Here is a 25,487-nt window from a genome sequence, read left to right on the forward strand (position 1 = left end):
ATTGGGATCCCAGGGATGGAGTCTGCCACCATTTGGGTCTCCATCCCCATTTGCCTTATGTACCTTGTTGCCATCCTGGGGAACTGCCCCATCCTCATTTTCATAAAAATGGAGCCTTCTCGGCATGAACCCATGAACTATTTTCTCTCCATGTTGGCTCTCTCTGACTTGGGACTGTCCCTCTCCTCTCTCCCTACCATGCTTAGAATATTCTTATTCAGTGCTCCGGGAATTTCCTCTGATGCCTGTATTGCCCAAGAGTTTTTCATTCATGGATTCCCAGCTATGGAATCATCAGTACTTCTCATCATGTTTTTTGATCACTTTATTACCATCTGCAATCCTCTGAGATACACCTCCATCCTAACCAGTGCCAGAGTCATGAAAATAGGGCTTACTTTTTCTCTCAAAAATATTTTATTGATCCTTCCTTTTCCTTTAACTTTAAGACATCCAAGATACTGTAAGAAGAACCTCCTTACAAGGTTAATGTCATCTATGGCTTATTTGTAGCTCTCACAGGCATCCTAGACTTCACATTTATTTTCATGTCCTACATGCTGATACTTACAGCCATGTTGAGCATAGGATCACAGAGGGAAAGACTCAAGGTCCTCAATATATGTGTTTCCCACATCTGTGCTGTGCTTATCGTCTATGTTCCCATTATCTCCTTAGCTGTCATCTACCTGTTTTCCAAACACAGTTCCCAAGTCATGAGGATCCTCATGGTTGATGTTTTCCTGCTGGTACCGCCATTGATGAACCCCACTGTATACTGTGTGAAGAGCCAGCAGATAAGAAATCTGGTTTTACCTCCCTACAAATAAAAGTCCAGGACCAGATGGCTTCACCAGGGAATTCTACCAAACATACAAACAAGAACTCATACCAGTCCTTCTCAAACTCTTCCAGAAGATTGAAAAAGAGGGAATACTCCCAAACTCATTCTATGAAGCCACCATCACCCTGATACCAGAACCAGGCAAAGATACTACCAAAAAAGAGAATTACAGGCCAATATCACTGATGAACATAGATGCCAAAATTCTCACCAAAAAATATTAGCAAATAAAATCCAACAACACATAAAAAAGATTATACATCATGACCAAGTGGGGTTCATCCCAGGGACACAAGGGTGGTTCAACATATGCAAATCAATCAATGTAATACATCACATCAACAAGAGAAAGGACAAAAAACACATGATCATCTCAATAGATGCAGAAAAAGCATTTGATAAAATTCAACACCCATTTATGATAAAAACTCTCACCAAAGTGGGTATAGAGGGAACATATCTCAACATAATAAAAGCTATATATGACAAACCTACAGCCAGCATAGTACTCAATGGTGAAAAACTCAAAAGCTTCCCACTAAAATCTGGGACAAGACAAGGATGCCCACTATTACCACTCCTATTCGACATAGTCTTGGAAGTCTTAGCCACAGCAATCAGGCAAAAGAGAGAAATAAAAGGGATCTGAATTGGAAAAAAAGTGTAAAAGTGTCGCTATATGCTGACAATATGTTACCATACATAGAAAACCCTAAAAGGTCCACACAAAAACTACTAGAGCTGATCAAAGAATTCAGCAAGGTAGCAGGTTACAAGATTATCGTACAAAAATCAGTTGCATTTCTTTACACTAACGATGAATCAACAGAAAAAGAAAGTAAAGAAATAATCCCCTTTAAAATAGCACCCAAAGTAATAAAATATCTAGGAATAAATCTAACCCAGGAGGTGAAAAAATTATACACAGAAAACTATAAACCATTGATGAAGGAAATTAAAGAAGACTTTAAAAAATGGAAGGATATCCCATGCTCTTGGATTGGAAGAATCAATATTGTTAAAATGGTCACACTGCCCAAGGTAATCTACAGATTTAATGCAATCCCTATCAAATTACCTAGGACATATTTCACAGAACTAGAACAAATCATAATAAAATTGATATGGAACCATCAAAGACCTAGAATTGCCAAAGCATTACTGAAGAGAAAGAAAGAGTCTGGAGGAATAACTCTCCCAGACTTCAGACAATACTATGGAGCTACAGTCATCAAGACAGCATGGTATTGGTACAAAAACATATAGACCAATGAAACAGAATAGAGAGCCCAGAAATGAACCCACAAACTTTTGGTCAACTAATCTTCGACAAAGGAGGCAAGAATATACAATGGAATAAAGACAGCCTCTTCAGCAAATTGTGTTGGGAAAACTGGACAGCAGCCTGTAAAACAATGAAGCTAGAACACTCCCTTACACCATACACAAAAATAAACTCAAAATGGATCAAAGACTTAAACATAAGACAAGATACAATAAACCTCCTAGAAGAAAATATTGGCAAAACATTATCTGACATACATCTCAAAAATGTTCTCCTAGAACAGTCTACTCAAGCAATAGAAATAAAAGCAAGAATAAACAAATGGGACCTAATGAAACTTACAAGCTTCTGCACAGCAAAGGAAACCATAAGTAAAACAAAATGACAACCTATGGAGTGGGAGAAAGTTTTTGCTAATGAAACCGACAAAGGCTTGATCTCCAGAATATATAAGCAGCTCTTATGACTTAATAAGAAACAACCAAACAACCCAATCCAAAAATGGGCAAAAGACCTAAACAAGCAATTCTCCAAAGAAGACATACAAATGATCAATAGGCACATGAAAAAATGCTCAGTATCACTAATTATCAGAGAAATGCAAATCAGAACTACAATGAGGTATCACCTCACACCAGTCAGAATGGCCATCATTCAAGAATCCACAAATGACAAATGCTGGAGAGGCTGTGGAGAAAGGGGAACCCTCCTACACTGCTGGTGGGAATGCAGTTTGGTGCAGCCACTGTGGAAAACAGTATGAAGATTCCTCAAAAGACTAGGAATAGACTTACCATGCAACCCAGGAATCCCACTCCTGGGCATATATCCAGAAGGAACACTACTTCAGGATGACACCTGAACCCCAATGTTCATAGCAGCACTATTTACAATAGCCAAGACATGGAAACAGCCTAAATGTCCATCAATGGATGACTGGATAAAGAAGAGGTGGTATATGTATACAATGGAATACTATTCAGCCATAAAAACCGACAACATAACACCATTTGCAGCAACATGGATGCTCCTGGAGAATGTCATTCTAAGTGAAGTAAGCCAGAAAGAGAAAGAAAAATACCATATGAGATCACTCATATGTGGAATCTAAAACAAACAAAAAACACACAAACAAAGCATAAATGCAAAACAGAAATAAACTCATAGACATAGAATACAAACTTGTGGTTGGCAAGGGGGCGGAGGGTGGGAAGGGATAGACTAGGATTACAAAACTGTAGAATAGATAAACAAGATTATACTGTATAGCACAGGGAAATATTCATAAGATCTTATGGTAGCTTTCGGAGAAGAAAATGTGACAATGAATATATATATGTTCATGTATAACTGAAAAATTGTGCTCTACACTTGAATTTGATACAACATTGTAAAATGATTATAAATCAGTAAAAAATGTTAAAAAAAAAAAAAAAGAAATCGGGTTTTAGAGAAGCTGTGTCAAAAATACAGCTGACATGGCAGGTGGAGGGTATAGCTCAGTGGTAGAGCACATACCTGGTGTGCACAAGGTCCTGGGTTCAATCCCCAGTGCCTCTGCTAAAGGGGAAAAAAATTTTTTAATGAAAAAAATGCAGCTGACTTGGATGCTTAATGATAGTGAAAACCCAATCAGTAAATGACATAGAGAAAGCAGAATTAATCAATAAGGAAGCACACCATACGTTAATCACCTTACAATATCATCTCTCAGTATGCTTATGAAGACTGAAGACTCAGCCTCGCAAATTTACTGGTTTAGGATTTAGGATTTAGAGCTCTTATGTAAACATAAAATGTATTCGTAGTTCCACTTTCACACACCTTACCAGCCTTATGAACACAATATAAGCTTGTTTTCATCATTTTAGAGTAATATTCTGTGTGTTCATTTGAGAATTAGCAGTATACATTTATATGACAACTGCCTAGTGATTGGAGGTGACAGAGGATTGCTTATTCATTTACAATATCCCTTTTCAACACACAGTTTTCCCTTTTATGACACATATCTATTCTCTCAGGAATTGAAATTGAAAAGGGCAATGACAATGCACACATGGAACAAATATGCATTCGTGCAGAGTTTACAAAAATATAAGAATTAAATTCATTTATTTGTTTCAATATTTCTTTCCTGAACATTAAAATATCACTTTATAAGTTATTTAGGGTTGAAAATTCTCTGTCTACCAGATTTCTACAGGAGTTCTACCTAATGCCATAACTCATTATACCGTATATGTCTCACTCCCATGCAAGACTGTAAACCCTGATAAAGATTAATTTTCAAAATTTTACTGTTCTCACAAAGAAATAAATTGAACATCCATATAGATCTCACTTAGCTGATTTTTAATGAATGAACCAGGCAAATGATACAACCAGTTCAAAGAGGCCAATAAAAGATACATTTATAAATAGCAATGTTTCCATTAATTTTCAAATGAGTTCAACTATGACTTCTTTCACCTGTGGGACACATACCAATTGACCCTCGACCAGTTTATTCACCTGTCTACCAATGTGAATTACTTTGATTGCATTTAGTATCTACAACTTACAGAGTTGGAAAAAAGCTCAAAGACAGTGAAAACTCTAAGTCCCTACATAATCAGAATTAGATAACCCATAGGGGTGGGCTGTGAACAATGCAGAGTTTTCCACTGAAGCACATATCTTTTTTTTCATATAGTCTCCCCCATTTTAATAAAACATTATTTGAAATAAAGATTATTCTTGATCATAAAACAAGGCTCTCCTCATTAGGTTTGGCCTCATTATTTATACAGATGAAAAAATTCACCAGAAGGGCTTCTTAAGTTTGCAGTGCTGGAGACTTTCAGACAGGATGTTATAAAGCTGCTATTATATTCTATATCTAGGAGAGGAAGCTATAACCAAAAAAATTATCTCCATCAAATTACTCCTTCAGGTAGCCACACACTTGAGTAATATTTTATTTTCCTGAACTCCCCAAGACATCCTGGGATCCTTGGCTTGCCTCCCTTTCCACCTCTAAGAGATCGGCCCGTAAGCCAAGCAACAGGCTAATTTACCTGGGATTTTGTCAGCACAGACTCTATAAAGTCAACCTCAGTTCCCTAAAAGTGACTGGTCCTACCTGATTAAATCAGAAACATTCTCAAGTGTGATATTCTAGGAAAGGCCCTAGTTGCACAATCAATTTTTAAAATTATATCTTAGTTAAAAATAAGGACAGGTTCTTAAACTGTACCTATAAAAATAATACATTGTCCTGAAAAGCAAGGACACTCAGTAAGGGTTTCCTGAACTCAGAGTATTCAGTGAGAATCAGCTATGACTTCAAAATGTTTGATTTAGTTTACAAAAGCAGATTCTACTAGATTAGTACAGTTTAAGAGAATGATAAAAAGCCTTATTATATATTCAGAAAATAGAACATAAACCACATCAACAATATTCCAAACACATAATAAGATGTTACTTATCAGTTAATTTAGTTCTACACAATTAATTCTTGTTCCACCGGCTCTTGAGTTAGCAGTCTCATGAAGGTGTTTGTCTGTTGTTAGGAAGAGTCATGGAAATCACAACTCAGCCCACTAGAAAAACCTGAAAGTTACCCAAAAGCTGGTTCTTTGAAGTTTGCAGTACTTGCTGCAGTCCTTTTCCGTGAGCTCTGGTGGGGTCCTTCTCTGTTGAAGACGAAACTCCAGCCTATTTCTGATTGCAGATCTTTCATGAATGCATCAGAGCCAAACAAAAATTATCTATTGTTTTAAGATAGTTAAGCTAACTTAAGAGAGTTAAATTTATCTTTATATGTATTCTTTTTCATTATATGTTATTACAAGATATTTATACTTATCTTTAAATGGCCATTGTTAATTTATTACTTATGCATTCAAATGTAAAAAGTCTGATGAGAGTTGATAACACAAATAGTGCAACTGACAAGTAAATTTGATTGTCTCCATGGCATGCAAAACAAGATAATAAAGCTATTTCCAAAAAGAGAAGTTTAAAAAAAGTCTCTAAGGATAATGATATAGACTATATCTGAGGACAGTAATGTTTCATCTGATATATACAAATAAATAAGCATAATTTTTACAATGGAAACAATATCGATACATAGCATAATAATCATGGGAAATGATATGCATAATGTACCAAGGAAATACCAAGATTGCCAAGAATATCAAATAAAGAGATTCAGTGAATCTAGAGTAAGCCTAGATATTTGTATTTTTATAAAACTCCATAGAGAAGTCTTATGTGCATCCCAGGCTTGAAAACTACTGTCCTTGAACATGCTAGATGAAAATGAAAATTTCAAAACATTCTCAGAAGAAAACATCTATAAGTTTAAGGGAGTGAAATCTAGAGGAGGAGGCAGACACAAAAAGGCATAGTTGTCACATATGGTGAAAATGCTCTGAGATTATTCACATGATTCTGTCAATCAGAGAAGACAGGGACATAATTCTGCCAGAGGGAGCAGAAGGGCTTAAGGGGTGTTTTCCTCAAAGGATTAATTCTTCCCATTTACAGGGGGTTGGATGACTCTCCTTGGCTCCAGTCCCTGTTGAGTTTCACCCACAGGGAGTTTTCTTTTTCTCTGGGTGCAGCCTGCTGGGCTGGAATCAAAGTTTTCTGGGCTAATAGGAAAGCATCAGGGAGGCAGGACTAGATTCTGTAGGTCAGGATTAAATGGTCATGACCGCACAGCAGTGGAATTGTGGTGACTGACTGCATGCCACCTTCATTTCCTCTTTACTCTGGCATGTGGGTACAATGACTTACCAACTTACTGGTAAGTTTCCTGATGTTCATAGCTCTTTGCACCAGCTCAAGCAAGAAAATCCACATAGTATATCTAATTGTAGTCACTACATGCTTAGGATGGATGCCATTACCCCGACCTTCTAAAAAGTCCCCCACAGTTATGTAAATGCACGGTAGAATTCCAGGGTCCTGCCAAATTGATGGCAATCAACCAAGTGCCAGGCCCAAAATCACTGACTGAGCACAGAAGGAAATTCAAAATCAGCTACTTGGACCTGCCTCTTGGGTGATATGTTTGCTGAATGGTAGTTATCGCCTTACATGTTACTGTAAGTTGTTTCTGGTCTCAGACCACTGAGTTTGCAGTGGGCATCAGTGAGAAGGGAATAGTGACCACTAGGAGTTTCTTTCTCCATGGTATGTCCTAACTCAGCATGCTTCTTATTAGACTTAAATCTCTGCCTTACATTTTTCCTTTCTTGATAAATAAGAAAGCAATCTTATGATTCTAACAAAAAACTGCCTATGAGTTCATGGATTTTAAGTAATGGTGTAGAGGTGGGTTTTGTATATATTCTCTTCAATCATCTACTCTACATATAGAGGTCTCCAAATTGAGGGTATAACTTCATTCATTCAAGTATATGCGTGTATATCAAAATGATGTCCGCTTCTATTAGATTCTATGAAGCCAGATGGAGGACAAAAAATATCAGTAATATCAAGGAAAGCGCACTATACACCGATACACTTGAATGGGAGGAGGACAAAAGTCTCAGGGAAGGATTGTAAAGGACTTAATAGCTAACTGAGGATTTGAACAAAGAAAGTCAAGGCAAGGAAGAGCATTTTTACCATTTGCAAAAGGAGAAGACTTGAAAAGCACAGATAGAAAAAGCATATTGTAGAAATTTAACAGTAGCTGGAACATGAACTGGGGAGTGAGTTTGGAGAGGGAGGAGGGTGATAATTAATGCCTCTTTGTGGCCAGGATTACACTGTGATCACTACTACAAGGTAATTAATCCCACACTTTCTCTATTTTCTGTTCACTGCATGGAAAAATATTCATGTTATTTTCCTAATTTCCTAATGGAATTCAACAATTCCTTTTTGGGAAAGTAACATTTCTCTTGAATTGTCTCTGAAATTCTTCTTCCCTTACCATATCACAAGGGGTATTCCACAGTTTGACTGTGAATTTTAAGTTCCCAATTTGTGGTTCTGTTAACAATGATTACGGTAAACATTATGTTCTGCACCCTGGACTATAAATATAATCAAACAAATATTAAATATTAACTGTGGTTCTGCTATAACTTTCAAATCCTTTTTTTTCTAGCTGATTCATAAAATCTTAGATTTACAGAGCTAAAAACATATGTCTCCATCCTGCTCTAGTCCAGATAGTCTGCCATAGCATGACAATACAATAAGCAGTAACAAGAGGCTTAATTTTAAAAAGAAAACAAAAGAGAGTGAGAGCGAGAGAGAGAGAGGGAGGGAGGAAAGTTTATTTATCTCTGTCAGTTTTTACCTGTTTAAATGCATATTGTTTTTTCTTAGCTATTTGATAGAAACTGGATCAAGGAACATGATATTTCAAGTAATTCTTATGTAAAAGAAAGTTTTAGGGTCAATTTAACTTAAAAAAGGACAATTACTATATCATATACTTTACTAAGAGAGAAAGTTCTAAACCCAACAGAAGTGTGAGAGATTTTGCACAAGATTCACCATCTCTCTGTCATACTTAGTTATTAAGGACCTCTCTCCAACCAAAATAGACCCTAATTCAAGGACTAGATAATTATTTCATTTCTTTGGTATTAACTATCTCTGTGAATTTACTGTGTCTGCACATGTTTATTCACAGTCTCAGAACAGATCCAGGTCAGCTGCAATCCCTGGAGAGCTCAGCACCCCTCAAGCAAGGGCACTAGGAGAGAAGAGAGAGACAAGCCCTCATATATGAAGAGGAGACCTTGGCGACAGACAAATGCAATAACTTCTGGGATTTTATACTAAAATCCTTCTACTTTCAAATATCCACTCTCTGGTAAGTACTCAGATATCTTCATCTATTTTGCTTTCATTTTACTGCTTTTTTTTTTTTTTTTTTTTTTTTGTAAATCAACCACATGGAACTTCATACAGAGCAGGAGACACTTCCAAAAGTCATGTATCTAGGAAAATTGTTCCTTTCAGAGACTATACAAATAAACTATTTACCTTTAGGGGAATTGTTCTTCAACAGAATTCAAATTCTCCTAAATTGTGACACTTACCACTTCAGGTTATTGTTCTCTTGTCAACACTCCACAAATGGTCACAAATTCCAGGCCAGGAGAAAATTAGACATAATTTGTCAGTAATCTCTGCAGTGACTGCCCTTACAAATACAAAAATAATTTGAAAATCAAGGGAGTTTTTAAAAGATACTTAAATAACCAACAAGTCTAGCAGGGGATAGCACTAAGAGTAGTTTGGTTTTGAGAAGACCATACTTTTGTGAGAATTCCAACAAGTAGGAAGAAATTAAATTTTGAGACTCCTCTGCCTTCACATAGTGTCATTCTGGAAATCATATATTCTAACCAACATCTTATCTAGAATGTGAAAGCAAGAACTCATAGAGGAGTCCGGATTAATTGACTAGGGTCTACTAGTATGTTACTAGTAGAAAAAGAAACCAGCTTTTCATCTGATTGCAAAATATATTCCTGGTTTCTCTATAGGAAAAAAATGGCCAGAAGAACTTCTTTAAATCTATGATCCAGGAAATTCCAATCTAAAGTGAAAGCCACTTCTCACTATATAGTCACATAAATAACTTGTTCTATCAAAAGACAGTTGAAAAAACCCAGAAACTTCAGAACTGCTTTTTTTCTACTAAATTTCCAGATATTCACATTTTATCTACTCAAGACTTTCTGTGATTCGCTGCAGAGCCCTCTAAATTAATTGATCATGTCCATTATCAACATGTCACATGTTGAAATCACCACATTCTTCTTGGTTGGGATGCCAAGGCTGGAATATGCACACATCTGGATCTCTATTCCTGTCTGCAGCATGTACCTTGTTGCTATTCTGGGAAACTGCACCATCCTTTTCATCATCAAGACAGAACCCTCACTGCACGAACCCATGTACTATTTCCTTTCCATGTTGGCCCTGTCTGACATGGGCTTGTCCTTTTCCTCTCTTCCCACTATGTTGAGGATCTTCTTATTCAAGGCTTCTGAAATCTCTGCTAATGCCTGCTTTGCCCAGGAATTCTTCATCCATGGATTCACAGCACTGGAGTCCTCAGTGCTCCTGATCATGTCATTTGACCTGCTTCCTCGCCATCCACAACCCTCTGAGATACAGCTCCATTCTTAAAACAGTCAGAGTTGCCCAGATAGGAGTGGTATGCTTTTTCAAGAGCTTCCTCCTGGTTCTTCCTTTCCCCTTCACTTTGAGAAGGTTGAAATATTGTAAGAAAAGCCAATTATCCCATTCCTACTGTCTCCACCAGGATGTCATGAAGTTGGCCTGCTCTGACAACCGAATTGATGTCATTTATGGCTTTTTGGGGGCACTCTGCCTTATGGTAGATTTTATGCTCATTGCTGTATCTTACATCCTGATCCTCAAGACTGTGCTGGGAAAAAACGCATCCCAAAAGGAGCAGCTCAAGGCCCTCAATACCTTGTGTTTCACACATCTGTGCAGTGACCATCTTCTACCTGCCCATCATCAACCTCGCCATTGTCCATCGCTTTGCCCGGCATGTCTCTCCCCTCTTCAATGTTCTTATGGCAAATGTTCTTCTACTTGTGCCTCCACTGATGAATCCCATTGTGTACTGTGTGAAAACTAGGCAGATTAGAGTAAGAGTGGTAGCAAAATTATGTCAGAAGCAAATATAACAGTCATATATAGTAGAAAACATCTGGGGGGAATGTCTCAGTAAGAGATTAAAGGTGAGTTTGGCAAAACCTAATATTTGGTACAAATAATCAATATATTTTTATTGTTATTGTCATCAGATTTATTTCAATCAAACTGTATACTGAAGGTGGGCATAAAATAGGAAATGGAGTTCATTCTGGGGTGTCTCCATCCTAATTAATAAAAAAAAAGATGCCTTATGAAGTCATCTTTGATAAAAGCAACAAATTATAGTCAACACTGACAACAGTAATGTCTATCCTTGTGACAGATTTTCATTCCTCATTCTAAGATTCTATCTATCTGTTAAGTCCTTTTGATTCTAGACCCAAATTACATCTCAAGTCTACCTCCTCATTCTCTCCATTTTAATCATCCTTGTATGTCACCAGCACTTCTTTAATGACATGCTGCAGTAAATTCTTTAGTTTCTTAATGTGTACTCTTACTACTTTCTAACTGATTTTCTGTGCAAGATGAAAATGATCTTTTTAAAAGACAAATTGAATGATGTAAGGTCTCTTTTAAATATAAACTCTTACTTCTCTGAGAATAGAATTAAAACAATGAAATACACACCATCAGATGACACATGTTCTTTACCTGCTCTACCTCTCCAACATTACCAGATAATCAAACTCTAGTTACATTGGCCTTCTCAAAATTCATTGAATTTGTAAATTTTTCTGTTTTGTATAACTTCTCACATCTGAACCTTTTTCTTAGAATGCTGTATATAACTCATTTCTATTCACTTTTTTAAAGGTTTCCACTTAATTTCATCATAGATTACCTATCACCCTCAGTTCAAATTATGACCCTCTCTTTTTATTGATCTCTTTTTTTGCTTGTTTGTTCTTTATTCTTCATTATATTCATTATTATGAGTATAATGTATTAAATATAATGTATGTTTATTTCTTTTCTTTCTACTTCCCAAATAGAGTGTACTATCATTGAAGGGAGAGACCATACTTACTTTCTTTCTATCTGTGTGCCTAACATCTAGGATTTGCTGACACAGAGTATGTCTCCAATAAATAATTGTTAACAAATGAATGTGAAAATGAGGCTATATTGAGGAAGATGAAATTGTTGAAGAGTTCAGTAATACTCCATCCATATGGGATATAACTTTCTTAAGTTTGTATCAAGGGCAGGCATATCATAAATAGGCAAAGTTACCGAGGCCCTTTCCTTAGAATCTTCCCACAGAGATGATCTCGTAAGCACAAGAGCTCAGGAAAGTTGGAAGCCTGCTAATTTCTAGAATTGCATCTAGTTGTAATGTGCAAAAACAATTGTTATATTGCATTAAATCAAAGACAGTACTGATTATCACCTGCATTCCAATTTCAGAGATATTAAAATGTAAAGAATGTGCATCTTAGAACACACAAAATACAGTATTATTTATTTATGGAAGTTGCTCCTGGTCATTTTGAATAAGAGTTTTTTCAGAAATATGAGGATCCTCTAAATCTTAAGGTCATCAATGGCAAGAGACTCAGAAATTAATGCCTCAGTTTCTTGCACACACTTTAAAAAGTTTCTTTGCATTGTTCTTTCTCCTTCTCTTTATATCTTTTTTTTTTTTTTTTTTTTTTTTGCCCCTCTCATTCACACTCTATTTCTATTTCTGTGTGGCCATTTCACAATCATTTTTTTTCCACGAGACCCTTAATTTTCAGCTGGAGATGTTTTCCTATAATTTGTTTTTTGCTATCTTAAGCTGTTTCGTAAATTGCTGTTCCCAGAAACTGTGCAAAGATTCTCATTATAAGCCCCTGTTAGAGTGCTCATTGATGGCATGCATATTTAATGATGTAGCATTAGTTTCTTCAAAAGCTATTTGTTAAATATCTACTTTGTTTCAGTCACTTTACTACATGCTTGTGAAAAAATGATTAATGCCATGAGAAAATACTGTATAACACATTTTAACTGAGTATCATCAACCCAGTGAATTGAACTTTAGTATAAGCCCTGACAGTTGATTTTTTTCTCTCGCATAATGCAAGTGTCTGACTTAAGCTATGATTACAAGAGACATCTTCAAAGAGGGATGTCTCTAATGGACACATTTGCCAGCCACACAACTAGAAAAGCCAGGCCAACCCCTTCCCCCAATCAGGCCACTTTGTTTTAGAGATGTTGCTTGATTTCAATAGTTGACCATTTGGAGTCCTTGTTTTTTCCTCTTCTCCCACTAGAAATTCCCACTCCTATGTTTTAAATTCACTAATAAAAAGTGAGTCTGATAGACTTCATGGACATAGAAAACAAACTATGGTTACCAAAGGGGAAAGGGTTGGGGAAGGATAACTAGGAGTTGGGGATTAACAGACACACACCACTGTATATAAAATAGATGAACAACAAGGACCTACTGTATAGCACAGGGAACTATATTCAATTTCTTGTAATAACCTATAGTGGAAAAGAATTTGAAAAGAAAAAAAATATATATATGTATGTATATGTGTAACTGAATCACTTTACTATACACCTGAAACTAACACTGTAAATCAACTACACATCAATAAAAAATTTTTTAAATATGAAAGGAAAAAAAAAGTGAGTTTGATAAACATTAAGGCTCCCACCATCAACACCAATAAACTCAGAACCCAGGTCTGTTTCTCTCTCTCTCTCTCCCCCAGTGTCCTCACTGTGTGGCCCCAGGTATGCCATGTAATTTCTAAGACTTATAAGTAATAAAACTCTTTTTTTCCCAAAGTTTCCTCATGGTTATTGCTGAGGGCATCCTGAAATCATAATAACTGCAAGGGCCAGTCTAGCCACGAACATTGGTTATTGATAGTAAGAGGTCAGCACAAAACAATAATTGAATGTATCATCATTTCTCAGTAATTCAAAATCCCATACACACCACATACCACATATTAAACATGTATATTATATCTGTGCATGTGTGTGTCTGTGCATGAGTAGTTCCCCGTGTGTTTCTGAAGTAGATAGGGCCTGAAAATTTTCTTCTTTTGATTTTTGTAAGATCATTGCCATTCTTCAACTATATCAGAATTTTTAAAAATACACATTTAAATCATTTAAATTAGAATAAACTAAAAAGATATCATTACAATAGAAGTTAAAAAAAAGTTCAATAAAGTATGATAGCCATGCATAATTTTAAAAGATTCTTAGAACGCAAGGAGTATAAAAGGACTGATTTCATGTTAAATAGTGAAAATTAAACTCCTCCCTCAAAGCAAAGAATAAACCTTAAAGTCAGTGACAAAATATTAAGATAGCCCTTTAAAATTCAAGAAAAGACCAAGATTCCCTATATTATTATCTATATTCAGTTTTGATTCAGGCCTTAGAACACTAAAATAAGTGAGAAAATAACCAGAATGGGACATACAGCTGATATACAAGAATTCCTGCAGAGAATCCCAGATAAAAAATGAACAAATAATTCAAAAGGAAAATAATAATAAATTTTAAAATATAAGACAAACTACACTGATTTTAACACAACATACATGCTCGTTAGTCACTCTAATTGAAGAGAGACAATTTTTATCAGTTACATTTACTTGACTATTATCTTTAAGTTTTTCCTTTTTCCTTGACGAAACAAATCACTCCCAAGCAAATCCAACATGACTGACAGATTTGCTTCCATCTACCAAAACTATGTAGTAGGAGACAAAAGTAGCATGTCTCAGAGGGTGGTCTTTGGACCACCAACATAGGCATCACCTGGGAGCTTGTTAAACATATAGTAATTTATGATCCACTCAAGTATCTTGAATGAAAATGTTCATTTTAACAAAATTTTCAAGTGATTCATCTTCACATTGAAGTTTAAAAGACACTTCACTAAACCACTTCTTTATTGCCAAATGTAGAGAATTTGTGTGTGATTGTGTATTGTGAAGGTTGGAAGACTTGCAAAGATCCTAAACAAAAAGTGAAAGCCACAGTGAATTTGTTTCTCTCTAATTTCCAAACTTCTAATTAGATCATAGGTTATTATATTTGAGAAATTAGATATGATTTACACTGCAAAGACTGGTTGGTCACATGTGATTGCTGACCTATGGTTTGCTCCTGTTAATTCCAAAGGGAATCCCTGCCTACAAGTAAGTACAGCATAAAATCTACATAGCCTAACATGGCTGACTCCATCAATTGAATAAACAGGATTGAGTAAGAGACTAAAGAGACAAGCAGTAAAGTGGAAGAACATAAGTGCTATACATCACCAACAAGTGGCTGAGCCTATATTTATTAAAACACTTCTGTAAATCAATTATGGAAAGACAAACAATCCAATGGAAAATGGGCAAACAGCTTCAGTAGATGCTTCAAAAATAAGAAATAAAAATGACCAATAAACATATGAATAGAGAAATATAATTTCATGTCAGAAGAAAATTAATATACAATATTGGTAGCCTGATCTCTTTCAGAACTTGAGATTCTAAATACCTAGCTGATTTGTCCCAAGAAATGTTGGCAAATGAGCCAAGGGAAAGAGTTGATGAATGGCTGTTGAATTTTAATATGGCCGCCAAGATCTTATCATGCTCAGTTTCCTCAATCTGAGCCTGCATTATGAGCTCAGTCTTAGATCACTGTCCCTTGAGACAACCCTTTAGAAGATTTCCATGAAGTATGGTGTCATTCATCAGGCATCTCCTGCTTGTCGTCAACCCCATGGGTTCTCTAGGCTTTATAAGACAGTGCCTACAAAGCAGAAAAGGGGAGTCTAAAGGATACTTCCCAGCTTCTAATCTCTTTCTTACTTTAGGGTGAACTGTCATCTTGGTGGAAAAAGAGTCACAAAGGAGGTAAGATATAATTCTACTCTTTCAGAATATTTAATATAATTTGCATTCTGTTTTCTATCTCATTGGATCCTGAAGAGATTTAAAACAAAAACAAATCAAGAGATGCCCATGGAGCCTGAGAATCTTATAGAACTACCAAGAAGAGACAGAATGTACACGTTGGTGGGGGTATGTGTCCAGAGATGTTTTAGAAATCCCCAGTCTGAATGATACATGTGACAAGGTATGTATCTCAAACATCACATGATTCATTTTCTTTACGTCTCCTGGCAGGTAGATGCATGACCTTGGATAAATTATTATACCTCTAAGAACTATTGTCTTCCCTATAAAGGGAAAAAGATAATCACATAAGAACAGAAATGAGAAATCTATGTAAGTCATTTAGCAGGATGTCATATTACTATATAAATTATAAAATAAGAATAAATATTGATAATAAAATAATTAAATTTATGTGTGCTTATCCTATAAGTTAAAATTAAATCTCAGTAGTGACTACCTCTGAAAAACAATGCAGTCTTCAAGCAATGCTGAGTAAAAGGCCAGAACACAAATGGCCACAGATAATTTTAGCCTCATCTAGCATATTTCAGAAAAGTAAGTTCTATGGCTCAGATAAGGAGTTTCAGAAGATGGGTAAACTCATAATATGATGGATATCATGGACTTATCCGCACCCTTGGCCTTTCTCTTAAGTTCCGAACACTTATCTTTAAGCTACAGATCCCCAAGGAAACCAGGTCCATGAACAGTACTCCTGGGTGTTCATCCATTTAGAGATTGGGAAGAAGAGCAAAATACAGCAAAGGAGCAGTTGGCATAGTACAGAAACATTAAGAGATTATATTTTCTTAAAAGCTAAGGTTCTTCCATACTCTCAATATTCTTAGAAAAATCTAAGAGTCAACCCTGACAGGTAATTAAAAATGAAGGAGATTAAGTGGATAATTAAAGTAGAGAGTCAATAATTCCTAGATCATTAACAAAATGGAAATGAAAACTGTAAAGATAATGACTTTGGAAAAGGTAGACACTCTGTGGACAAACTTCCAAGGAACTGTGTTTTCATATAATAAGAAGAACCAGTGTTTTGTGTTGTTTGAGGAGCACCAAATGAGGAATCTAAAACAAAAACAAAAACAAAAACCACAAAGCAATCAAAATTCACAGAAATGTTATTTGATAGAATAGATGATGTTCAGTCTAAAAAGGTATAGCTAATAATGGAAGAAATCATTACTTGTCTTCAACTTCAGGAAATTACATTCAATTAAATAAACAATTATGAAGCTACTTATTTTCCACTTACTATGCTAGGCTTTGGAATTGCAGTAGTGAACAGTATGACCCAGATTCCCTACCCTTATATTCTAGCAGTGGGAGAAGACAGATATCAATTATGTAATAATAATAGAAATCATTAAAGAAACTATTTTGTGTAAATGGGACTAGATTCTGCACCTGCAAAGAAAAAAAAAAGATGAAAACTTTTAAAAACATTTATCAACTTAATTCAAGGAAGAAAAACAATATGAGTATTCAAGCATGAAGGCAAAACTTCAGGTAGCAGTTAATACACCAACACTGTGAATAAGCTAGGATATGTTAGTTGATAGTGACCAATGATTTAAAGTGGTTCAGTACAGACAGGAGAGTAAGACTGCATATTTTCTAGACGATTTTAACTCTAAGACCTTCAGTTCTGCCATTACTTCAAATGTTAATCCTACTTGAGATATGCAGATTTGAATATAGGTATAGTTTATGAATCCTTCCCCATTCATTGTAAACTTTGCTTTTTCCCTTCAAGATTTTGCTTTTATAAAACTGAGATAAGAGAACCAAAAAATCATAGAGCTGGTTTTGTGAAATTCAGCCATGGGTAGCTGCAGGTTGTGAAAGGATTGTCTGGAATTGTTAATTGTGCAAAGTCCAAATTGATTAACCCTTTAACAAAATAGAAACAAATAACCTGGATGAAGAAGCAAATCAGATTCTTCTCATTATTTCTGTGTTTGACTTTTCTTACAGCCTGAACTGACAGTAGAAATATAGACCATTTTAAGAAGTCTCTGAAAGTCGTCTTAGTATCTATGATCTACATTGTACCAAAAAGAGACATCTTCTGCCATAACTTTATTTAGGAAATTTCCAACTCCACTGAGGTAAGCACCTGGCTAAGTATCTTTTCCATGTGTCATGTCTCCTCTTAACCACACGAACACTGAAGTTCTTAGATTCCTCCTTATCGGTATCCCTGGACTGGAGAAGGATCACATCTGGATATCTATTCCTTTCTCATCTGTATACCTTCTTTCCCTCCTGGGTGACCTTGCCATCCTCTTCTTTATCAAGACGGAACCAAGTCTCCATGAACCCATGTACTATTTCCTTTCCATGCTCTCCATCTCTGACCTAAGGTTGTCCATCTCTTTCTTACCCACCACTCTGGGACTATTCCTGTTTGGTGTCCATGAAATTCATGCAGCTTCATGCTTTGCCCAGGAGTTCTTTATCCACCTATTCACAGTTACTGAAGCCTCTGTGCTATCTGTAATGGCATTTGGCCAATATGTGGCCATCCACAACCCTCTGAGATACAGCACAATCTTAACCAGCTCCCGAGTCATCAAAACAATGGTCTTACTGACTTCCAGAAACATTATCTTGATTCTTCCACTACCCTTTCTGCTGCAACGGCTGACATACTGTCATCAAAACCTGCTCTCACACTCCTACTGTCTCCACCAGGATGTCATGAAGCTGGCCTGCTCTGACAACAGAGTTAACTTTGTCTATGGACTCTTTGCTGCCCTTTCTACTATTCTGGATTTGTTGTTTATTACTTTCTCCTACATAATGATCTTAAAGACAGTACTGGGCATTGCAACCCCCAAAGAGCAGCTTAAGGCCCTCAACACCTGCATCTCTCATATCTGTGCTGTGCTCATCTTCTATGTGCCCATGCTAAGTGCAGCCATGCTCCACCATTTTGCCAGGGGTGTGTCTCCTATGATCCATATTCTCATGGCTGATGTGTTCCTACTGGTGCCACCCCTGATGAATCCCATCGTGTACTGTGTGAAGACCCATCAAATCCAAGAAAAGATTATGGGGAAACTTTGTCCAAAAAGAAGTTGATTAAAGGAGTGAGAAAGGGAACACATTTATAAGCAATAACTAAATAAACATTGACTGTGTAACTGGGGGAAAGCATAATATAGAAGACAGAGCTCATAGAGTGAATAGTTTTTAATATTAAGTATGCTTAGTACCCTCAGTATCTCTGAGAGCTTCGGAAAATTACTTCAGTTCCCTGATTTTCAGATTGGACATCGAAAAATTCGAGGCTTCAATGACTGGAAGCCTCTACTTCTTCCTTTTAAGAACAGATGCCAGTAAAATAATATAAAACTTACTGATGTCAATGTCTGTATTAAAAGTGAAAAAAAAAAGTTTCCATACTTTGTTTCACTTTCCTAGCTAATAAAATCCTATTAAAAGAAAGACTAAAATATTTCTTCTGTTTTCTTAAGTTTCACAATGATGTAGTGATCTAATTCCTGAACGCCAAAGCTTCCTATACATATTCACTGATTTAAAAATCTATACATCAACAACATATTTGGATATAAATTCAAACTAGAAATGCTATTATTCTGTTGTCATATGAGTCAATGAGATTATTACCAAGGGTATTTTTTTAAAAAGCTTCAATGACCATAATTCATTATTTATTTTAGAGTAGTTTGAAAAATAATAATAATAAACATAAATTTCTCTTCTTTATCTGTGCCTGCTCAGCTCTGGCAATTGTTCTGAAAACTTGTTCCCATATATATCTTGCTTCCACTTGTTAGAATCAGCTAATTCTAACTAAGTGTGAAGGAGAATCTTTTTATGATTTAAAGAAAATTTTGCAGAGATCTTACTATTTCCCTCAATCTTTTATTAAGCTAAGATCACACTTTGTCAGTACAAAGACTTCCCTGACCATCTCCAGCCTAGATAGATATTTTTAACTTCTGAACATCAGACATCAATCCGTCTAATTGATCATCTCATATATCATATATATTGTCTTGTTATATATCTATATCTTAGGTATCCTAGATGTGCTTAGAATAGTAGGTATCATTTGTGTATACATACTTGTTTTTTATAATATCTTTACAAGTACTGTGTGTCAGAATCTGAGCTCCAGGAGATTAGTGACTGTCATATTCACTGCTTTATACCAGCTACTAGCAAGTGGCTCAAATATTTTCTTTAATTGAAGTATAGTTGATTTACAGTGTTGTATTAGTTTCTGATGTACAGCCTGGTGATTCAGTTATGCATATATATATTCTTTTTCATATTTTTTCATTATAGTTTATTACAAGATATTGAACAGTTCACTGTGTTATACAGTAGGACCTTGTTGTTTACCTATTTTATATATAGTAGTGTGTATCTGCTAATCTCAAATTCCTAATTTACCCCTCACCAACACCTTTTCCCTTTTGTAATCATAAATTAAGCAATCTGTATCCATGTACAAGCTCTGTTTGCAAGCTTTGAATTAGCAAGTGATTTATGTTGGCTAAAAGAAATCAAAGCTAAAGTTTTGGTACTCCAGTGTATCAATGCTTTGGTTAAAGATGTCTAAGTTCCTTTGAACAAAATATGTAAAAGTAGTTTAGAGGATGTGTTCTCTGGGAAGCAAATGTTCAGACAGAGTTAGTATGCAGAGTTTATGTGAAGGAGAAGGGTTAAAATTAGGATTGGGTAGCGGGAGCTACTAGACCATGATGCAGATATAGTGAAGTCTCTGCTAGACCTAATGGGAGCTTCGGAGCAGAGATTGATGTATGGAGGAGTCCCCCACTGATCAGAAAGGGCCAAGTACGTGTACCACCATTTGCTCATTCATTATCGGGTCACCCAAAGACTGTGGCTGTGGCTGGAAATCTAAGGTAGACCCTGAAGCATTCTTCAGCTGGCCACACTCCTTGCAACTAGATAACCACTTATTTCTTCAGATGGGATCTGAAAAGTGGGTGTTTACATCTGTTACACCAAATTGGGCTGGTTTACCAAACATTCCTTCAGAGGCTCACCTTTCTTTAAAATCTAATTGAAGGTGATCAGTCAGTAAAAGAGAACGCTGATCATTCTTTTACTATAATGCTGAAGTTTTTATTTTTTTAAATTGAATATCAGCTTTGTCTCAAAAGTTTCCTAATTCAGTTCCTCAAAATGTGTAGGTAAAAAGAAAATAGACTGGAAGAAGAATTGCTGGGATGTAATCATGAACTGTGTTTGCACCACAACCATTCCAAAAACATGACTGAATGAAAGTTTCTTAATTTCACAAGAACATTGTTTTTACCACATTGTTGTCCTGTAACAAAATATGTATTTATATCATATCTACATTTAAAAATAAATGTATCTCAAATGTTGAGCTTCTTAACTGGATTCAAAATAGCATTCACAATAAGACTATATGTTTTACAGAATAAAATCTGAACAGAATACATGTTCAAAAACTTTACTTTGAGTCATGAATTGGAATAACTAAACAACTTGTATAATTAATTGATTTTCAGAGTGACTTCAGCATTGTGGCAAAATAAGATGCCTCTCATTTATCATCTTTCCAACAATGACAACAAAAAAGTATCCATCCATGAACAAAAGTGCCTCTGTGGGAGTTGTGGGATCCAGTACCATATTTCAAGGAACCTGGGAGGGGTCACACCCACACATTCACTGGGTAATAGGCAAACAGACCTTGATTCTGGCTATTGTCTCCACAACAGCCTATGAACCAGCTCAATACCCTGTCAGTCTTGGTCTTTCTGCACTTGGAAAACACTGACTGGGGCAGTCACCCACGAATGAAAGAAGCTTTGTGGAATTCCAGATTCCCAGAAAAGTTCCAGCATACCTTTGGAATAAAAATACAATTTTAGATGTACTGGAGTGTGTAAGAGGAAAAGCTAGATTTTGTCTTCATTACTCCTCCCCCAGGTAGCAAAGTTAAGGGCTAAGTGAGACCTTCTAGGAGGATGGGGGATGGAGGGAGAGAGAGTGGCTGAGTGAACTCCCATATTCCCCAGGTGTGCAGGACCCTGCAAAAGAGACTTATTTCTCTTGTAGCATCCAGAGTACTAAATCCTACACTCCACGACTGAAGAGAGGAAAGATATCAGGAGAGGTGCAGATAAAATTCTCAGAGGTCATTAAAGGGATGTGGTCCCTGCTGATGATTTGATGAACTCCATCAAGAAGTCTTTCCATGGGCCAATGGGAAAGCATGATCTGAAGATCCCCCTAACTGGGAAAAAAAAGCAAAAATCAAGAGGTCAAACTACATCAAGTTAAAAAGCTTCTGCACAGCAAAATAAACAATTAACAAAATGAAAAGACAGCCTAAGTAATGGGAGAAAATATTTGCAAACCGTGTATCTGATAAGTGACTAATATCCAAAATACGTAAAGAACTCTTACAATTCCATAACAACAACAACAACAAAATCAACCTGGTTAAAAACTGAGCAGAGGAACTGAATAAACATTTTTCCAAGAAGATATGCAAATGACCAACAGGTACATGAAAAGATGCTCAACATCAGTAATCATCAGGGAAATGCAAATCCAAACTGGTTAGGAAACCAAGATAATAACTATAAATTAGGCCCATTTTTGGCAAACTAGAATCACAGTCACTCTACCAATGATTTTACGAATGATGCTTACTGTGAATCCATTAAGTGTCAGCTATTCTGTTCAGGTCTTTCCTCCAGCTATTTAAATCAATCTGAAAGAACATGGCCAGTGGTAATTAAGAAACCTATATTTTAGACTGAAGGCTGAGAAGGACCTTTTTCCCTAACATGCAAACCAGATTACATTACCAGTTGGTTCTAAAACATGTGAGAATGCCTACTAGTACCAGGGTCTGTGTAGAAAAAAAGGAGGGAAGAGGTTGCTTTTTTAATATATAAGAGAATAATCTCTCTAGAGATTCAGTAATATGTCCCTAGGTTACTGGCTAGAAAGTATCAGAGATAAGATTGGAATCAGCTTTTCTTTTATCTCAATCTGAATCAAAACACTGTCTTGTGCAGCACTGCTTTTCACGCAGAGCTAGGTCTTTCTTACACAATTTCGGAAAATGAATTCATAACTAGAAATGAGAAATGTCCTAACATCTTGAAGATATCCCTTGCCTATGTGCAGGATTGGAGTTTCTCAGCCTTTCACAGCCTCCAGCTCTAGCCAAGAGCCTTGAGAGCTCTTCAGGGAATTTTCAGCCTCAGCTGAGGCCCCTAGGGAGACGCTGCTGGGCTCTTCAAAAAGACCCTGTGTGTCAAGCAGGGAATATTCTTGTAGCTGAGTTACCATCTGTCCTGAGTTCTGACAGGAAGTACACACCCCAAGCACTTTTATCTCTAGCTGTTGGTATTTAGATACGTATTTTAGGAAGAATCACAAGGAACTGCCAGGAACACAAAGAGAACTGGGGCACATATAACCAGAACCATACACAGAGCTCTCAATCGTAGCTACTTCTGAATCCCCACATCAAATTAGTCAAGGAAGTTTTGAGTAGCAGACAGAATGGGGAGAGGGCTCCTGCGGTTTTGTCCTAGCTTTGTCGCTGTGTGTGACCTTGTAAAAGTCATCTTCATCATTCGATTCAATTCTTGTCGCCCTTCATCTCTTTTCTCCTCCTTAGGAGTATTAGTACCTTTATCTTTAAATTAAAATTGTAATCTCTACCTTGCTTACCTTAAACCTGTATTATAATAATTAAATATTAAAATGGATTTGACAACGCTTTGTAACAATCAAGCGTTACACTAATATAAGGTCATAATTGTCCTTAGGAGTAATTTTGCAGACTGTCACCAGCGCAGCTGCTGATAAGCGTAAACACATTTGTGCAATTATCTGAAGAATGAAAATGAGGAGTCCGGTGTCGTTGAAATCTCTGTCTAACCCATCTCTTCTCTGTTTCTGCCACAGACCATAGGTTGACATCCCTTTATCTCAATAAATTGGAGCTGAAGGGAGGACCAAGTGTGTGTGATATAGTCTAGAAGAGAAATCAGCTGACACTTCTCTGATTCACTAAACTGGAGGTGAGTACCTTTGAAAAGAAAATGAAGAGTCTCTGCACTAAATAATATTCTGTGTAATTCCTACTGCATCTCATCTCTTTTCTTATCCATTCGTTAATGCACTTGTTCAGTATAACCTATTAGGTTCCAAATCTGCGCTAGGGTCACAAGACTCTAGTGATGCAGAAATTCCATCACTCTGAGTCTAGTTATATTTGCTTTGATCTTTTTTTGCCTCACCATACATGGTACACTTGCCTCTTACCTGTACCAAAAATATGGAATATATTTGGAAGAGGAGATAATAACTGGGATGGGATATTACAAATGCAAATTTTCACTAAGCAGGCAGAATGAACAGTCTCTGTCTGGAGATACAGGAGTGAAATAGATAACCTTTAAATGTTTCTTCTGTTTCTCATACTCTCTGAAATCTCTCAATGTGAGCTGGATGGAAACCAGAATCACTGTGAGTCTGCTGGCTGAAAAGCGACATATATATTTAAACTCTTGTTTGCATCTCCACTTAACAGATGGAAATTTGTCTCTTCTTTATTATCATTCCTTTTTACAATTCTGTTGCCGTTTTTTGTTTTTTGTTTTTTGTTTTTTTTCTCCATCACTGTTCTCACTCTCAGAGTGAGACTGCATTGTTATCTATGCCACCCACAGGGCACTCCTCAAATCCTATGACTTTTCCTTCTTCCCTCGTAGCCCATCTTCTCTCCAAGTCTCCACTTCTCTCCTTCATTCTTCCTCTTTCCTAGCTGTGCCTTTTTCTATCCTTTTTCTGTTTCTCCTTTGGGGTCATAAAACAAGAGAGATTTTACTATGATATTAATTATTGCATTATTATCTTTTTTATTACTTGATTTGAAGTTTGAATGGCAAAAGCTGGGTATGGACAGTTTTTTCTTTCTTTATCCTCAAAACACTTCAACGCCTTCTACCTTACTGAGAAAAAAGAAGCTTTTTGAAACAGTACTCTCAAGCTTCCTTCTCTGTTTCTTAAAATATTCTGTCTTCACTCATCATGTAGATTTTCTCTTAGAAGAAAAACAATATACACTTTAAAAAATAGTGTTCCTTTATTTATTTTTTTAGATTTTTTTCATGGGGGTACTGGGGACTGAATCCAGGACCTTGTGATTGCTAAGTGTGTGCTCTACCCAACCCCCCAGTATATCCTTTTTACTTATTCCTCCTCACCCACTGATAATTTAAGCTCTTATAATCTTTCTCCAATATACTGAAATATTCTCTAAAAAATCAACAATGATCTCGCCTTCGTAAGGGCAATGCCTTTTTAAAAACCCACATCCTGCACATCCATCTCCTTTTCATGGTCAACAGTAGTGACTTGACTTTAGTGACATTATACACTACTATTTTCATCCTGTTTTTCTGATTCTCCATTCTCTACCTCTTTTCTAGATCTTATTGTATGTCCTACTCTCATTTAAAATAGTTTCCAGTGTTATGAACTGGGCCCTGGTCTTTCCTTTCCACACTGCACTTGCTAGCAATTTTCCCCATGTTCTTGAGTGATACCCTGTAGCTCGAGCCTTCACTGAAACAGAGATCACTACATATAATACCCTCTAGACGCTCTCTGCAGTAACTCGTTGTTAAGCTTACATTCAGCATGCCCCAGCTGAACTCAGTCCCCAGAACATGTTTTCTCTCATCTGTTATGCATATACTAG

At 36.3% G+C, this 25,487-nt stretch overlaps 3 protein-coding genes across 3 annotated transcripts; all 3 read left to right on the forward strand.

Moving 5' to 3' along the window:
* LOC116666638 (olfactory receptor 51A4-like) lies at positions 1-3,606 on the forward strand. Its single transcript, XM_032490467.1, is given in 3 exon segments — positions 1-478; positions 481-808; positions 3,573-3,606. Coding segments are annotated over 3 exon segments (825 nt in total). The 5' UTR covers positions 1-15.
* A 6,266-nt stretch (positions 3,607-9,872) lies between these two features.
* Positions 9,873-10,819, forward strand: LOC102518844 (olfactory receptor 51A4). Its single transcript, XM_006183092.2, is given in 3 exon segments — positions 9,873-10,244; positions 10,246-10,599; positions 10,601-10,819. Coding segments are annotated over 3 exon segments (945 nt in total).
* A 7,047-nt stretch (positions 10,820-17,866) lies between these two features.
* LOC102504326 (olfactory receptor 51A7) lies at positions 17,867-18,808 on the forward strand. The gene has a single exon (XM_006183111.1). The coding sequence runs from the start codon at positions 17,867-17,869 to the stop codon at positions 18,806-18,808; it is 942 nt and encodes a 313-aa protein (XP_006183173.1).
* Positions 18,809-25,487: the final 6,679 nt, after the last annotated feature.

The sequence above is a fragment of the Camelus ferus genome, chromosome 10 (assembly GCF_009834535.1).
Source record: "Camelus ferus isolate YT-003-E chromosome 10, BCGSAC_Cfer_1.0, whole genome shotgun sequence".
NCBI classification, from domain to species: domain Eukaryota; kingdom Metazoa; phylum Chordata; class Mammalia; order Artiodactyla; family Camelidae; genus Camelus; species Camelus ferus.

What these genes read in the sequence shown, in the direction of transcription:
- LOC102504326 (XM_006183111.1), top strand. Translation starts at nt 17,867, where the DNA reads ATGTCTCCTCTTAACCACACGAACACTGAAGTTCTTAGATTCCTCCTT.